At 36.4% G+C, this 18,909-nt stretch overlaps 1 protein-coding gene across 3 annotated transcripts in view; it reads right to left on the bottom strand.

Moving 5' to 3' along the window:
- Window positions 1-18,909, bottom strand: part of ST6GALNAC2 (ST6 N-acetylgalactosaminide alpha-2,6-sialyltransferase 2) — a 69,545-nt gene that overhangs the window by 9,987 nt on the left and 40,649 nt on the right. For all 3 annotated transcript variants that reach the window (XM_051995006.1, XM_051995005.1, XM_051995003.1), the window contains exons 2-5: window positions 4,359-4,419; window positions 2,773-2,947; window positions 1,367-1,535; window positions 766-904 (exon numbers count right to left, since the gene is read on the bottom strand). In XM_051995006.1, coding sequence (XP_051850966.1) covers window positions 766-904; window positions 1,367-1,535; window positions 2,773-2,947; window positions 4,359-4,419 — 544 coding nt within the window. The remainder of the gene's footprint in view (window positions 1-765; window positions 905-1,366; window positions 1,536-2,772; window positions 2,948-4,358; window positions 4,420-18,909) is intronic.

Raw genomic sequence — 18,909 nt, 5'->3', positions numbered from 1 at the left:
TTCAAACCTCCCAACTCCCCTCCCGTGGAGATGGAACGCCAGGCGTTTCTTAAATCCTTGATGATCCCCAGTGCCCAGAAAAAGGCTCCAGACTGAGGAGCTAGTCGTGAGACTTGGCCACAAGACACACTTGTCTGGTTAACCTGCCATGCAAATGAGGGCTCTCCACTTTAGTCTCTTAGTGCCAAAATTAATTACTGACAGATTCTAGTGTCCCAGTATGTACTGCACCTTCCCTCCCCACTCCATGTGACCTCCACCTCCCACTTCTGAGGGATAAAGTCTGCCTGAGGAAGAGGGAATCTCCCTCTCGAGTTTCTAGTCTCCTTGGCAAGGCTTCTTAAATTCTATGTGTCATGTACCCTTTTGGCAGTCTGGTCAAATCTAATTTTTTCTCATCCAAATTCACGGACCCTCTGAAGTACCAACTAACTTCATCCCTTCTTGGAATAATATTTAAAATGCATAAAACAAATATATAATATTATAAAAGAAGCCAAAGTTTAGTAAAAATAAAGATGTAATTTTTTTTTTTATCCATTCCATCTGTGGAACTCCTGAAATTAATCTGCAGGATAAAACCCTTACTTGATGCCATAGGTCAGGAATCTCCTGTGAAGCCCAGAATTGGGGTCCAAAGACTATGAGGGTTAATGCCCTTTATTTTCCCAAGGGGTTCTAGTTATACAGGTAAAACCTGTTGACCAAACTCCAAGGATTGGTGTTGTACACATCAGAGTCTCTAGTCCCATGGGGAGTACTCACATGGTGTTTGGGCACTGAAGTGAAACCCAGATTCTTGTAGGCTTTCAGGGAGTTCTTCATTGTGTTCACAGTGAAACCATAGAATGAAGTCTTGGTGCCCACATCTTCCTCATAGCCTTTGATCACAGCCCCATTGAGCCTGAGAGGAAAAGGAGTCCCCATTATAGCAACTTCATTTTCCATTAGTCCCTAACACAGATTATTTACTCATTTTTAATTTATCTAAGTTGTCCTAATCCTCTGATTGCTAGTTTCATCCATGTTCTTTGGGCACTTATGTCCATTTTTTTCTACCATATTAATTCACATACTGATATATTAAGTTTTTCCATATGCATGCTCTGTTTTATTAGATTGGGAGATTCTTACAGTCAGGAATTATTTTTTTTCTTCTTGCCAAAGAAGATTCTGTAGATATCAGGGAGGTGCTCAGTTCATAGTATTTACTCTGCCTTTAAGCTTTTCCTCCTATGACCGAATACTCTTTTTTCCCTCTCTTTTTTAGCTGTTCTCCACTACATTCTTTCTAATATCCTACCCCTCCCAACATACACACTTCTCATGAGCCTTCGCTCCCACCTGGGCTTCCAGGCTCTCATACCTGAAGACGAAATCATGGGAATCAATCTGTGCCCCTTGGCGGGACCCATTGAGGATACCCCCATTGCCCACAACAGCACATCGAATGCAGCCCGTGTGTTGTCTCGTGGAGTGATCAAACAGCTGAGCACTGATCGAGGTATTCAGGAGACTCAAGGTGGAAACTATAGCTGTGGGATGGAAGCCAGGTTAGAGCTAAGGAGTGGGTAACAGGAAGGCATGTCACAAGCTCTTGACTCCCTCAGTGACGTCCCCCCTTTTTCTTTTAAATGAAAAAGCCTTTATTAAACTTCTGAGTTCCAAGAGCTATGCTTGGCACGTGGGGATAACTAGAGAAAAAACAAATCGATGGTCAAATTCACACTTGTTTCCCTCAGCCCTTTCCCCAAAGAAAAACCAGAAAAAATATAGAACGGATAGACCATTGGCCAAGACAAAGAAGAAAGAAGGTTGGCTTAGTGAGAAAGTGCAGAGCTGGGGGGAGAGGGCAGTTTCAGATTTGAAAGGGAAGATATTAATGTAATTTATACCTTGATTCCTCGTCACCCTTGAACCTTTAAAAAATCCAGAAGAGCCAGATTCTAAGGGATCCTTAAGAAGACATAAGTCATGAGCATATACTGAAGAATAACTTGTTTGCCCCCAAAAATATTCTTAAGGGAACACAATAATGAAGATCCTTCCGCTTCATTGTTACTGCTTGTATTCCGCATCTCAGCTCAGTAGATACACCTAAAGGGTGTATCTTGTCTTCTCAGTTGTCTTTGGGAAACCTGCATTTTATGGACTTTCCAAGAGGAGGAGGAGAACAGCTGTGATCCGGAGCCCAGGATAGAAATGTGTTGTATTTGACCTTACAAAGTTCTCCCAGCCAGACCCCAACATCTCTGGTCACTTCCCTTCCACAGTAATTACACACAATGGAGAGGGAGAGAAAGGCGGATTGGGGTAGGCTCTCTCAAATAGAATCCTAGGCTAGGAATTATGACAATTATGACAGGAACAATAATAGGCAAGGCTGTTTGAGGTCACTGGAATGTTCTCAATCTATATCTGGACATCAGAACATTTTGAGTAGGAAAAGATAAGATGTTGTACCATAGAAGCCCAAATTTCTCATTAGGTAAAAGCTTCCAGGCTCCCTAAAACAGAGAGATGGGAGAACCCTGTCTCTAACAAGAGTTCCTTATAGAACCTGGGGGTGAATGGATCAGTGAAGGGAAGTGTCTGAATTTTGGGACAGTAATCAATGAGTCCTGTGGCTCCCTCAGGATGTGTCTCAGCTTCTGGGTTGGAAGGAACTGGAAGGATGAAAGGAATTCCATCTTACCTAAAGGAACTAGGGATGAGGAGAGGGGGGCAGCAAGTGGAAAAAGCACAGGGCCAGGGACAGCAGCAAAAGATTACCTTGGTAGGAAATCCCTTGCCAGCCATAGGGAGCACTCTGCTGATTCAATCGTTCCCAGAGCTCTTGGGTGAAGAGCTTGCCATGTAGCAGCACTGGGACAGTGAAGTTAAACTTATCCTTGAAAAGGTAGTGTTGTTGAGTGGCAAGGACCAGTGAGCGATTGCAGGGTTCATGCTGTGGGGGAGAGGTGATACAGCTCAGTATGAGCCAGTACTAAAATGGGACAATCAGGTGGGAACCAAGAGACCCTGTCTAGGGGATGGGGGATAGGGCAGAACAGTATTCTCTCCACTCAAGGCACTAGCCACGTGGTTCAAGAGACAATTCAAGCTTATCTGGACATCCTAGGATTTGTGAATCATTAGGAATGGCAATACCCCCTTCTTCTAGGAAATTCAATTTGGCATGGTAGAAAAACTGGAAGCTGGGACACCTGAACTTACTCTTAACTCATCATGTCATGTTGGACAAGTCTGGATCTCCTCTATAAAATAGAAGACCGTCTCTATAATCTTTTAAACTCTTTTAAATCTTTTAAAGTTACCGTGATGTATTGAGAAATGGTCTAGCTTTCACTTTCCCAGCTTATTTAACAAGCATTCACTAAGTATCTACTAAGTGCAAAAATACTGATCTAGATAAGGAGGATGCAAAAAACAAATGAGTAACCATCCTTGCTCTCGAGAGGTCCATCCTCCTGACCTTTTCTCCCATTATTTCTTAGGCCAGGGCTATTCCCTTCCCTAGTTTTTTTTAAATCCCATTCTTCAAGGTTCAATTAAAAAAAATTTCTCCACAAAGCTTTGCCTGATCTCTCTAAGTTAGTATTGCCTTCCTGGAGCCTCCAGCTCAAACAGCACTTTGCACCTCTTTTATATATTTATTTGACATTATTTCCTATTATACTATCTGTGTGTAAACTGTATTCCCAATTAAACTATAAACTTCATGAGAGCAATAATTGTGTTTCTTAACCTTTATACCACTCTCCTTCTCCCCCCCCCCAACTTCCTCTCAAACAGTACTTTACACACAGTAGGTACTTAGTAAATGTTTATTGATGTGGCAAATTATAATATCATAAATTTATTTATTTATTTAATGTTGAAAAAAGTACCCTTTCTTCTTATAACTTACCTCCCAGACTTATTGTACTTTCATATCATTATATTTTCAGATAATATTGTTTCCTTGACATATTTATATGCACTGCATTGTAAACATTTTAGTTCTTGCCCTGTCTAAGACCCCATTATCTTTTCCTCAATATCTAGAAGGGTGCTTAGAAACAAGAGACTTTTAGGTCCACACGGTTGCCTAACTTGGGACAGAGAGTAGGTGACTAAACACAGTATAATCTCTGCATCAATCCCAGCATTAGAGTGTTTATTTGTGTGCTCACTAATTTTTTTTTTAGCATTATTCTAGGTACTAAAGTTGGTATGTCTACAAAACGTGTCCATTCAATTGGGAATGTCTCATAAGGAACATGTTCTAATCTTGTTTCCCCTCACCTCCCCCCCCCACCCTGTTTTTCTCCTGACCTGAGATTATTACACTTCTGCAGAGGGGCTGATCATCATACCTTTCTAGTCAAAAGCTCAGGTAGTTCAGTTTTGATAGAATAAAATACAGATGTGTTGTTCCTGTGGGGAAGAAAGCAAAAACAGATAAATGATCTATATTCCTGTCTTTCTGTGAGATAGTATTACAGAGAGAAAGCTGGACCAGGATAGAGTCAGAAAGACCTGAGGTTATAATGCTGGCTCAGACATTAAACAAGTCATTTAATCTTTGCCTGTTTGAACTTTTTCTTCTCTAAATGGGGATGGTCATAGTATCTTCCTCTCAGGGTTGCTGTAAAGATAAAATGAAGTACCACATAAGATGTTTTGCCAAACTTAAAACACTATCTAAATGCAAGCTGCTATTATTATTGGAGAAAAGCAACCTCTGATACTTTATGTTTAAAATATGTATTTTTTGGTGTTTATGTTTAAATATGCTTCAGATATGTAAAGGACAAGTAGATAGCACAATGGATAGAACACTAGGCCCAGAGTTGGAAGACTCATCTTCCTGAATTCAAATTGAGCTTCAGACACTTACCAGCTGTGTGACCTTAGGCAAATCACGTAAACCTGGTTGCCTCAGTTTCCTCATCTGTAAAATGAACTGAAGAAGGAAACAGCACACAAACCACTCCAGTATCTTTGCCAAGAAAATTCCAAATAGGGTCATGAAGAGTTGGACATGATCAAAAAAGGACAGAACACGAAATTATCGTAAACCTAATAATGCTCTGAACAAATCCGGTTAAAGAAACAAATTGCACATGGGCATTGAACAATATTCTTTTATATACATAAAACCACGGAAACCAAAATATTTAAAATTCAGTTAAAAATAATACTTTGATGGATCTGTGAACCTTGTCCATGTAGGTAATTCCTCCACCAATTAGATTTACTCTATATCTGGCCAGAAATCTGTCAAATGTAGAAATGACAGATTCCCAGACAGAACTGAAGTATACCTAACCAAGGCTGTTAGGAATATATTTGCAAGATATCTTACAAATATAATTTTAAAAGCTTTAGAAAAAAGATTACATGACTAAGGCATCCAGAATAACTTCACAAATTAGAGGAGCAAGGAAGTAATACTTTTTGGATCATTGAATAAGGGAAGAATCCCTGATCAAATAAGGAATAAAGAAAATCAGAGAAGATAAAACAGACAATTTTGATGACATAAAACTAAGAAGTTTGCACAAACAAAACTAAATGCAATTAATATTATAAGGGAAACAGGAGACTAGGAAGGAAATTCTATAATAAGGTTTCTCTGATGAGGGTAATATCCTAGAAATATAAGAAAATTTCTAAGAACAAGAAATTTTCTTCAGTAGAAAAATAGTCAATATTCAACAGGCATAGAATAACAACAGCATAGAAAAAATGCTCCAAATTACTAATAATCAGAGAAATGAGAATTAAAGCTTTTTTTCCCCATCAGAGTAGCAAAATTGACAACAACAAAAAAAGGAAGATGACAGTTATTAGAGGGACTACATAAAAAGAATCACATAAATGTATGGCTTTTTCCTGCCCCAATTTATTATTTTTAATATAAATTTTTGAATTTTGAGCTCCAAATTATCACCCTTTCTCCTGCTCCACCTCTATCCATTGAGAAGGCAAACAACATGATATAAATTATACATGTTTCTATTGGCTACACAGGTGTATTGTTGATAGAACCATGAATGTCAAAACATTCTAGAGAACAATTTGGAACTATGCCCCCAAAGTCATTAAACTCATACCCTTTGATGCAGGTTTGTATTTCATAGCAAAAAAAGAGGAAAAGAACCTATTTGTACAAAAATATTTATAGCAACTCTTTTTGTGATGGCAAAGAACTAGAAACTAAGGGAGTGACCATCAATTGAAGAATGGTTGAAAAAATTTTGGCATAAAGATCAGCTAAGTTGTGAAGTGAATAGAGCACTTCACCTGAAGTTAGGAAGACCTGTGTTCAATCCACCTTCAGACACTTAGTATCTGTGTGACCCTGGCCAAGTGACTTAACCTCTGTCTGACTCAGTTTCTTCTTATGTAAAATTGGGATCATAATAGCATCTACCTCTTTGTGAGCCCATTTGGAATTTTCTTAACAAAGATATGGAGTGCTTTGCCATTCCTTCTCCAGCTCATTTTATGGATGAGGAAACTGAGACAAACAGGATTAAGTGATTTGGCCAGGGTCACACAGCTAGTAAGTGTCTGAGGCCAGATTTGAACTTAGGAAAATGAGTTTTCCTGATTTTAGATCCTTTACTCTATCTACTTGTCCTAAGAAATGATAAAAAAAAAAAAGGACAGTTTCACAGAAAATTGAGAAGACTTGCATGAATTGATGCACAGTGAAATGAGCAAAACTAAGAGAATAATGATAATAAAATGCAATGAAGAACAAGACAAATGAAAGTCCTGGACTTAACTCCTTTACTGCCATAATTCAGAATATATGCAGGTATTCTATAACTTTTTCCAGTCTGTTAAAACTGTAAGCCTATTGATTAAAGGGAACTAACCGTTCATTGAAAAGGAGACTAGTAGGTCAAAGAACCCTCTTTATTCTCTATGGCTGTGTTTGAGTGAGAAGGAAATAACTATTGCAAGACTAGCAATTATGTCAGAATTTTTGGGTAGCCTGGTGTTTGACACAGCATTAGCAGTTGATCAAGCCAAGAGGGATGTCCATCGAAATTTGTTAGTGAACTTAGTATGCGGCAAAAGTTTTAATAGAAATGATTTTATCTGAGCCCATTCTTCCCAGATACTGAGATAGCAGAAAATATGCTCTTAGATAGTGGAATGGAAATACTTTGTAACTTCTGTTCTTGCTGTGTCTTCTCAGTAAATGTCTCTTTGTAAAAGCTAATTGATATTACTTAGTTAAATTATAGTAGGGGGAGGATTAAGCCAAGTTGGTGAAATACAGGCAGCAACACCCCTGAACTTTTCCAATATTCCCTTCCAAAGAACTTTAAAATAACAAATCAAATCAAATTTTAGACAGGCAAAGCCAATGAAAGGTCAGAGTGAAACATTTTTCCAGATTAAGAAAATTTGGGAGGTTGATAGGAGAGTTCTGGGGTTGTGACAAGACCAGAGTGCACACAGTGGCAGTATCAGTCATGGGGCTGGAGGCTATGACACTGGCAGCAATGGTAGCAGCCTCAGGAGCTCTCATCACAGAGATGATAAGGGGTTCAGAGATCATAAGAGTTCAGGGGATCTGTTGCTTATACTGGGTACGGCAGAACTGATTTGCAATTTTATTGCCTATAAGCAGGTCTGGGTCACAATTCCAGGGCAAAGAGTTCTTCTCATTAGCAACAAGGAAGGTAGAGACTTGATTGCAGTTCCAAGGCAGAAAGAAGCACTAGTACTAGTACAGGGGAGCAAGGACCTCCAAAGTGCAGACCAAGAGAGAAGTGACCACAGCCCCCTCTGGATCATACCAGAGGAATTGCAGAACTAGCTCTAAAAACAGCAACACAAAAATGTCTGAATTTTGAGACACTGCCTCCCAAATCCAAAATGAGCAGAGCTCAACTTTAGTATAAAGTTCAAAGTCAAGAAATAGTTTGAAAAACAAGCAAACGCTACAAGAACTTGATCATAAGAAGACACTATAGTGGCGAGGAAGACCAAAACACAAACTCAGAAGAAGGCAATAATATGAAAACAGCTATTAAAAAATCAATAAAGAAAACTGTTCAATGGCTATAAGCCCAATAAGAATTCCTGGAGTCATTAAAGAAAGAGATGATGGTAGAGGAAAAATTGGAAAAATAAATGAGAGTTATGCAAGAAATTTATGAAAAAAGAATTAATAGCTTGGGAAAAGAGGTACCAAAATTCACTGAAGAAAATACTCAAAAAGCAAAAAAGGTGAAGTGGAGAAAGAGATACAAAAATTCATTGAAGAAAAGAACTCCCTAAAAAGCAGAATTAGTAAAAAGGGAAAAAAGAAACAAAAGCTGAATGAAGAAAAGAATTCCATAGAAATTAGAATAGGGCAAGTGGAAACTAAGATTCATGAAGCATCAAGAAACAATAAAGTAAAAGGAATAGAAAAAATGTGTAATATCTTATTGGAAAAACAGCTGACCTGGAAAATAGATCAATGAGAGATAATTTTAAAAGTATTGAACTCATTGAAAGCCGTAGAGAACTCCCAGGAAGCTAGAAACTTTGGTAACTGGGATGTTTCCCATCTCCAAAGATTAATGAAGGGTGCATTTAAGCTTGAAATCATGAGAAAACATAAAGCCTTGGCACAATATTGGGGCATTGTGAACTTTACATAAGATTGAATTCCTAGAAATTAACAACATGCTTCAAAGAGTTAGATCATAGAAAACAGAAACCCAGATTGGTTATAGAACAATGCTTTTCATAGTAACATGATTTTAAGATATATGAGCAACATGATTTCTATCAATAAAAGGCTCTTTTGAATTATTAGCAACCCCATTTCCTTATTTTCAACCTCTATTAGACAATTTGTGTTGTGCTGGTCACAAAAGAAAGCCATTTATAAAAAGGGCTTAGACATTGTCTTTCAAGAAATTATAAAGGAAAACTTTTAGCTCCCAAGGACAAAATAGAAATTGGAAGAATCCACTAATCACCTCCTAAAAGAGATTCCAAAATGAAAACTCTCAGAAATATTATAATTAAAATTTAGAGTTCCCAGGTCATAGAGAAAATATTGCAGTCTGTCAGAAAAAAACAATTCAGATGTCATGGAGCCATAGTCAGGATCACACAAACTTTAGCAATTTTCATATAAAATGAAGGGAGGGCTTAGAATATAATACTCTGGATCTAGTTATTAATTCTTTTTTTCATAAATTTCCACTGTAGTTCCTTTTTATGATCAAGTTCTTCTTGTGTTGTTTGGTTATTTTTCAGCCCATTTCTTGACTTGGAACTTTATGCTAAAAGATCTAGTACTACAACAAAAAAATCAACCACCCAATAAAATTGAGTATAATCGTTTAGAAGGGAAATGAATATTCAATGAAATAGAGAACTTCCAAGCATTCCTGATGAAAAAGACCACAGTTGGATAGAAAATTTAACATTTAAACATAAGACTCAAGAGAAGCATAAAAAAGTGAACAGGAAAGAATAATCATAAAGGGTTCAGTAAGAATTGAAATGTTTATATTTCTTTTTTGGAATGATAATACATGTAAAACTAAGAATTCTATCATTATTAGGGCAGTTACAGTCTACATATATAGAGGGCACAGATGTAAATCAGTGATGGAATAAGCTAAAAAAAAAATAGAGGTGAGAAAAAGGGATGCACTAGGAGAGGGAGAGGAAAAGTGGGGAATTTTTTCTCACCAAAAAAATGTACAAGGATCGACTTTCATAGTAGAGAGAAAAGGAGGGGGGAAATGCTTAAGCCTCATGCTCACTGGAATTGGTTCAAAGAAGAATTTATATACACACTCAGTTATGTATAGAAATCTATATCCAATAGGGAGATAGGAAGAAAAAGTGATCAGAGATGTAGTAGGGTGAATGATAAGGGAAAGGAAAGATGAGGGAGGCTGTGGCAGGAAGCAAAACAGACTTCTGAGGAGAAACAGAATAATAAAAGAGAGAGAAGGAAAGAGGAAAATGGGAAGGGGGGAATGCACAATCAGCGATCATGACTGTGAATGTGAATGGAATAAGCTAATTAAAAAGAAAGAAAGAAAGAAAGAAAGAAAAGCAGCAACAACAGTGATAACAATAATAGAAATTTATTTCACAATGAAGCCTGGTCAATAGCTAAAGTTTAAAGTAGAAGGCTGAGCTGGGACTGACATTGCCAAATCACCAGTGTTTCAGCACTATACATTCCAGGAAATTGAACTACACCTGTATATACTGCAACTATTGATATTGAAGTAGGTTAGGAACTTCATTTATCCTATGGCACTTCAAGAAGGTACTATAAAAACAGTAAATATATATGTGAAATTCATCAAATTTAGTATTCAATGCATTTCCACAAGAAAAAAATGCTTCAGCACTTGATGGTTTCTTGGCACTCCTCACATGTGGTTGGCTGAGCAATAGGAATGTGAGGTTGGCCAGGGATACTGCCCTAGGCTATAAGAATATTCTCCCCAGTGAAGGCAACAGTGCACAGGATTATCAAGTTGGAGCCTATGATATGAGGTTGTGCTAGTTAGTGGGCAGGTTGCAGAGCAGCATATAGTCTCTTGGCTCCCAAAGGGGCACAGACAGCTAGTGTTTTCAGTAGGAGATGAAATAGCAGGAGCACTGGTGCTTGGTGAGTAACAGTGATAGGAGCCCAGATGCAGGGGGCCACCGGGAGCAAAGGACCCAGGCAGCTGAGCCCTCAGATCCCTGGGCAGAGGAAGGTGAGGGATCATAGCTTTTGTTTGGACACACAGACTCCCCATCTCTCAAGGAAGCTTGGATAGTGTAGGATAGGGGGGAAGACATAAAAGTCAAAGTTCCTCTCAAAAAGTGAGTTGGGTCAAGAAGGAGGAATCCAGCTGGGTTGGAGTGGGCTGAGCTGGCTTATTTCTCTGCAGCTGGATGCCCCACTTGTCCCTTTCAAGAATTGAGTAGGGAGGGATGGTTTGACTGCAGACCAGAGACATACTCTTTTTGGGAAAAATTTTTTGTGTATATTTTTTCCACTCAGCATGCCTTCTGGAATCAATGAGTACTGTGAATAGTAGAGAACATGATCTGGAGAACAATCTGGAGTTACGCCCAGTAAAAAAATTGTGTATATCCTATGGCCTAACAATATCACTACTATGTCCGTATACCAAAGAGATAAAAGAAAAAGGAAAAGAATGTATATGTTCAAAAATATTTATAGCAGCTTTTTTTGTGTGTTGGCAAAGAAATGGAAGTTGGGGGGTTGCTCATCAATTGGGGAATGACTGAACAAATTGTAGCATATAATGTGATGAAATGCTACTATGACAAGGTGAGGGGTTTCAGAAAAAGAAACCAGAGCAAGATATATATATGATTCAAACAAACATGAAGTGAAAATAACTAGAAAAACATTGTGCACAGTAACAGCAATGTTATAATGATGATCAACTGTAAAAGACTTGGCTATCCTAATCAATACAATGATTCAAGACAATTCCAAAGGACTCATGATGAAAAAGTGCTCTCTACCTACAGAGAGAAAAGTGATGAATTCTTGAGTGCAAATTGAATGATAATTTTCTCACTTTTATTTTGCTTTTTTAAAAGTAATGCAACTAAAATGGAAATGTTTTATGTTGAAAAAATTATATTGGGGACTAATCAATGATATAAGGGAAATATTAAATGTAGTTCAACATCAGGAACAATATACAGGTAATGGGGGTTGAGCCAATAGCATTAGAATCCTCACTACTCAGAGATACGTCTAGAATGAGCTGCATCTCTCCGGATTCTAGGGGTGACCCTGAAGGTTTCGGATTCTAAAGCTATCAGTTCAAACTGAGTCACACAGATTTCTTCTCACCAGACTTGACTGCCAGCAAACTTTGGCATTAATTCCAGTTCCTAAACCTCTGACAGCTCATTCACTCAACCTTATAAAACTGATTATACAGGTTTCCTTTACAGAAGAAATTCTACAACTTTAATGATTCTTGGAAAGTCAACATCAGGCAAGGCATAAAACAGGGAGATGTATGCCAAAAAAAAAAAAAAGTTCAAAAGAGGTTCCCTGTAGATGGAGACATTTAGTTAACTGCTTTGAGACTAAAAGACCCAAATGATGACCCAAAAGACATAGGCCTCATATTCTAGACAGGAGAAACTAGATCCAATAAACATGTCTGTTATCCAGATTATCAGATGCAGATAGATGGAGGGTCAAATAGAAATCAATTCAACATGCAATTGGTTATTTGAAACTGTAGCTTAAAATTAGGGCTCGTTAAAAAGATTTGGGAATAATTTGTAAACAAATTATAACTAAATTCAGGGGAAGTGATGAGCTCACCAAAGAACAGATTATAGAGGAAGAAGAAGGAGTCGGAAAAAAGCAATGAGAGATACTTAAGCTAAAGGCTTTAGGGATGATGATAATGTTATCATCCTTTTCTCAGAATTTCCTTATTTTGGAGTCCAGAGAAGCTTGGTTAAATAAAAACCCTTTCTTCATCATGAATAATTGGGATCTCTAGTAAGTAGCTAGATAATAGAGTGGTTAATAGTATTGGGCTTGCAGATCTAATCAGTTGGAAAAATATCAAGTGCTCATCTGTAGGCTGAGTGAATATAATAAAGAAGACAATACTACCTAAATTTACCTACTTATTTAGTACCATACCAAACAAATTCCCAAGAAATTATTTTACAGACCTAGAAAATATAATAACAAAGTTCATCTGGAAGAACAAAAGGTCAAGAATTTCAAAGGAATTAATGAAAAAAAAATGCTAATAAAGGTGGCCTAGCTGTGCCAAAGCTAAAACTAAAACCATTTGATACTGGCTAAGAAATAGAGAAGTTGATCAGTGGAATAGGTTAGGCTCACAGAACAAAATAGTCAATAACTATAGCAATCTAGTGTTTGACAAACCCAAAGACCCCAGCTTTTGGGATAAGAATTCACTATTTGATAAAAACTGCTGGGAAAATTAGAAACTAATGTGGCAGAAAGTAGGCATAGACCCACACCTACCACCATATACCAAGATAAGTTCAAATGGGTCCATGATTTACACATAAGGAGTGATATTACAAGCAAATTAGAAGAACATAGTCTAGTTTACCTCTTTGGTCTGTGGAGAAGGAAGGAATTTATATCCAAAGAATTGGATGAATTTATACCAGATTGATAATTTTGTTTATGTTAAGTTAAAAAGTTTTTGTACAAACAAAACTAATGCAAACAAGATCAGAAGGGAAGCAATTAATTGGGAAATCATTTTTACATGTAAGGACTCCGATAAAGGCTTCATTTCTAAAATATATAGAGAATTGATTCAAAGTTATAAGAATTCAAGCCATTCTCCAATTGATAAATGGTCAAAGGATATGAACAGACAACTTTCAGATGAAGAAATTAAAACCATTTCTAGTCATATGAAAATGTGTTCTATGTCATTATTGATCAGAGAAATGTAAATTAAGACAACTCTGAGGTACCCCTACACACCTCTCAGATTGGTGACAGGAAAAGATAATGACAAATGTTGGAGGGGATGTGGGAAAACTGGGACACTGATACATTATTGGTAGAACTGTGAACAGATCCAACCATTCTGGAGAGCAATTTGGAACTATGCCCGAAGAGCTATCAAACTGTGAATACTCTTTCATCCAGCAGTGTTTCCAATTGGGCCTAAATTCCAAAGAGATCTTAAAGGAGGGAAAGGGACCCACATGTTCAAAAATGTTTGTGGCAGCCCTTTTTGTAGTGTCAAGAAACTGGAAAGTGAATGGATGTCCATCAATTGGAGAATGGCTGAATAAATTATGGCATATGAATGTTATGAAATATTGTTCTGTAAGATGACTTTAGAGAGGCCTGGAGACACTTACGTGAACTGATGTTAAGTGAAATGAGAAGAACCAGAAGATCATTGTACATAGCAACATCAATATTATACGACCGATGAATGTGATCAATTTTGATGAACGTGATTCTTTCCAACAATGAGATGACTGATGCCATTTCCAATGATCTTTTGACGAAAAGAGCTATCTACACACAGAGAGAGGACTGTGGGAACTGAATGTTGATTATAACATAACATTATCATGCTTTAAAAATAGTATTGGACTTTGATTATTGATTAGGTAAAATAATTTATAATTATAAAATATAACTGATCTAGGGGAGGCAATAGGGAGAAAGGTTCCATAAGATAAGAGGACATAAATGTGAATGAGGTTAAAAAAAAACAAAAAAAAAAACATAAATTGACAGTGGAGAACTTTTAATACTTAGAGTTCATAATTTGAAAAAGAATTAGAAAACCAACTTGGACTATTTTCTTGGAGATAAAAGGTAGGAGACTTCCATATCATTTCCTATTGAAGAGTCAATTCAGGTATCCCTGACTTAGAGCACATTTTCATATGACTAGAAATGGCTTATAAATTTGAGTCAATTCTCTATATATTTTAGAAATGAGGCCTTTATCAGAAACCTTAAATATAAAAATGATTTCCCAATTGATTGCTTCCCTTCTGATCTTGTCTGCATTAATTTTGTTTGTTCAAAAACTTTCTAAACTTATTTCCTACTGACTGATAGTTGCTGAGTCTAGCAGCAGTCTACTGTAACTCCCACCCAGGAACAAAGCCCACAGGCATATTGCTCAGATTCAAACCTGGGTCAGGAACTTAAAAGTTAAGACAAGGAAAGCAGTGGAAAGATTTTGCTTTATTATGGGAGCAAGCCTGAGATAGTCCTTTAACCCTAGAATAGCATAACAATTAATACTCTAAGAAAACAGAAGGCCCCAATAGACCAAAAACTCAGTTGAGACATCCCTTTTGTTCCAAAGAAGTGTAAGAAACCAGTCAAAGTTAGAAGACAGATAGACAGCAAGAAATAGACAGGACAGAGAAAGAGAGAGAGAAAGAGAAAGAGAGAGAGAGAGAGAGAAAGAGAGAGAGAGAGAGAGAGAGAGAGAGAGAGAGAACACACAGAGAGAGACATAGAGAGAGAGAGAGACAGAGAGAAAGACACAGAGACATACACAGAGAGAGAGAGAGACAGAAAGACACAGAGAGAGAGACAGTGAGAAAGAGAGAGAGAGAAATCAGAGAAATGCAAATTAAGACAACTCTGAGGTACCACTACACACCTCTCAGATTGATTAAAATGACAGGAAAAGATAATGACGAATGTTGGAGAGGGTGGGAAAACTGTGACACTACAGAGAGAGAGAGAGACATTCAGGGGATTTTAAAAAACAAATGCAACTAAAATATCCCTAGAAAACCAAAAATTCTTAAACATCAAAATATGAAGCCTGATAATCAAAGAAGAAATTTTTAAAATGAAAGCAAAGAATCCCATTGAATTAAAACAAAATTAGGAGCTATTTGAAAAAATAAAATAGATAAACCATTACTCTGATTTAAAAGAAAAAGAAAACCAAATTAGCTGTATGAAAATGGTGAATTCATAACCAATGAAGAAGAAACAAAAAAATTATTAGGAACTATTTCACCTAACTATTTACCAATAAAACTGAAAATCTAAGCGAAAGAGATGAATAGTTATGCAAATATAAATTGCCCAGATTAGCAGAATAGGAAATGGAGGATTTAAATTTTATTTTAGGAAAAGAAATTGAGCAAGTCAGAAATAAATTCACATTCCCACTTAAAAAACAAACAAACAAATAAACAAACAAAACTATAGGACCAGATGGATTTACAAGTAAGTTCCATCAACATTTAGAGAACAATTAATTCTAACTGTTTGAAAAAATAGATAAAAAAGTGATCTTGCCAAATTTTATGACAAAAATATGTTGATACTTAAATCAAGGAGAGTCAAGACAGAGAAAGCAAGCTAGAGACCAATATCCCTAATGATATGTAAAAATTTTAAATAAAATATTAACATAATACAGCAAAATATAACAAAGATTATATACTCTTAACTATAACTTTCACTGGAATACAGAACTGATTCACTATGAGGAAAATTATAAACACAAATGATTATATCGATAAATGGAGGAAAAGCTTTTGATAAGATACAATATCCATCTCTGTTTAAAAAAAAAATTAAGAGCACAGGAATAGGAGCAGCTAGGTGGTGCAGTAGATAGAGCATCAGTCCTGAAGTCAGAAGTACCTGAGTTCAAATCTGGTCTCAGACACTTAATATTTCCTAATGTGTGAGTCTGGGCAAGTCACTTAACCTCAATTGCCTCAAGAAAAAAAAAAGCATAGGAATGAATGGATTTTTCCTTAAAATGATAAGTGTTATCTATATAAAACCAAGAGCCAGCATTATTTATCATGGAGATAAGCAAAAAGTCTTTCAAATAACACTGGGGTAAAGTAAGGATGTCCATTAGCATCACTGCTATTTCATACAGTGCTAGCTATGCTAGTGATAGTAATAAGACTTTAAAAAAAGCCCTGAGGACATAAGCATAGACAGTGAGGAAAAATCATCACTTTTTAAAGATGCTATGATGATTTACTTAAAGAACCCTAGACAATTAACTAAAAAACTAATTGAGGCCATCAAAAATTTCAGCAAAGTGGCAGATAATAAAATAAACCTAATAAATTATTGACATTTCCATATGCTGGCACTAACAAAATCCAGAAGAAGAGATAGAAAGAGAAATTTTATTAATATTTGAGAGTTTTCCTGCCAAGATACACAATAAAAGACCACTGTCCTTCCTGCCAAGGAACTATTAAACCATAATTACAAAATTCTCTTTAAATAAATAAAGATATCTAAATAATTGGAGAAATATCAATTGTTCAGCAATAACCTGAGCCAATATATTAAAAATGGCCAAATAGGTCACACCTGTCAGATTGGCTAAAATGACAGAAAAAGATGATGAATTTTGGAACGCATGTGGGAAAACTAAGACACTGATACATTGTTGGTAGAGTTGTGAACTGATTCAACCATTCTGGAGAGCAATTTGGAACTATGCCCAAAGGATTATCAAAATGTGCATACCCTTTGATACAGCAGTGTTTCTACTGGGCTTGTATCTTAAAGAGATCATAAAGGAGGGAAAGGGACCATAAATGTGCAAAAATGTTTGTGGCAGCCCTTTTCGAATTAGCAAGAAACAGGAAACCCATGGATGCCCATCAATTAAAGAATGGCTAAACAAGTTATGGTATGTGAATGCTATGGATTATTATTTTTCTGTTAGAAATGATCAACAGGATGATTTCAGAGAGGCCTGGAGAGATTTACATGAAATGAAATGAGCAGAAGCAGGAGATCACTATATATGGCAATAGCAAGATTGTACAATGATGATGAATTCTGATGGATATGGCCCTTGCCAACAATGAGGCGATTCAGACCAGTTCCAATGGTCTTGTGTTGAAGAAAGCCATCTGCCCTCAGAGAAAGGACAGTGGGAACTTAGTGTAGACCATAATATAGTATTTTTTACTCTTATTCTTATTGGTTTGCTTGCATTTTGTTTTCTTTCTCATTTTTTTCCCTTTTGGATCTGATTTTTCTTGTGCAGCATGATATTTGTGGAAATATATATAGAGGAATTGCACATGTTTAACATTATATTGGATCACTTGCTGACTGGGGAAGGGGGGGGGGGGAAAGAGAGAGAAAAAATTAGAACAGGGTTTTGTAGAAATGAATAGTAAAAATTATCCATGTATATATTTTGAAAATAAAAAGTTATAATTAAAAAAAAGAACTCATTATTCAACAAAAGCTGTAGGGAAAATTAGAATGTAGTGTGGCAGAAACTAGACACAGGCTAACATCTTATGTTTTCTAAGACATCTAAATGAATATTTAATTTGGCATTGGGTAGCATCAGAAACAAATTAGAGAAGCAGAAAAGAAATGCCTATCAGATTTATCAATGGAGAAGATTTTATGACCAAACAAGAGATAGAGAGACAAAGTGGACAATTTTCAATACATACAATTAATAAATTTTTGCACAAAATCAATAGTTAAAATTAGAAGGGACATTAAGTGGTACAGTGGATAGAGCTCTAGCCCTGAAGTCAGGAAGACCTGAGTCCAAATCTGGCCTCAGACTCTTAACATTTACTAGCTGTGTGGCCCTAGGCAAGTCACTTAACCCAACTGCCAAAAAACAAAACAAAACAAAACAAAAAACTAAATAAAATTGGAAGCAAGCAAATGAGGTGAGGTAGAGAGGGGCAATATATCTAGCAAGTTTTTCTGATAAAGGTCTTATTTCTAAGATTTAGGGTGTTGTTTCAAATCCAGTTGATAAATAGTCAAAAAATATGAATAGACACTTTTTAGATGAAGAAATCTATGCTATCAATAACTACATGAAAAAATGCTCTGTCCCTAATAACTAGAACAAAGCAAATTAAACTCTGAGGTACCACTTCATGTGTACTAGATTGTCAAAACTGAGAAAAATAGGAAATGATATGTTAGAAGAGTTTCAATAAACAGCTCATCAGTGGATTGGTTTATAAGTTGATGATGAAATGAACTAGTCATTCTACAAAGCAATTTGGAACTATTTCCAAACTCTATTAAACTGTACAAATTCTGATCTTTTACTGCTACTAAGTTAGTATCCCCAAAGAGATCAAAAAAAAAAAAAAAAGAAAAGAAAAAGAGCCTATTTGAACAAAAAATATTTATAGTAATTCTTTTTAAGGAGGCAAAGAAGGAAAATGCAAGACTGTCTATCAATTGCTAATTTGTTTTGTTTTGTTTTTTGGCAGTTGGGTTAAGTGACTTGCCTAGGGCCACCCAGCTAGTAAATGTTAAGAGTCTGAGACCAGATTTGGACTCAGGTCTTCCTGACTTCAGGGCTAGAGCTCTATCCACTGTACCACTTAATGTCCCTTCTAATTTTAACTATTGAT

This window comes from Antechinus flavipes, chromosome 4, assembly GCF_016432865.1.
Source record: "Antechinus flavipes isolate AdamAnt ecotype Samford, QLD, Australia chromosome 4, AdamAnt_v2, whole genome shotgun sequence".
NCBI lineage: Eukaryota > Metazoa > Chordata > Mammalia > Dasyuromorphia > Dasyuridae > Antechinus > Antechinus flavipes.
Note: the sequence above shows the minus strand (reverse complement) of the source record. Positions and strands in the feature narration are given on the sequence as shown.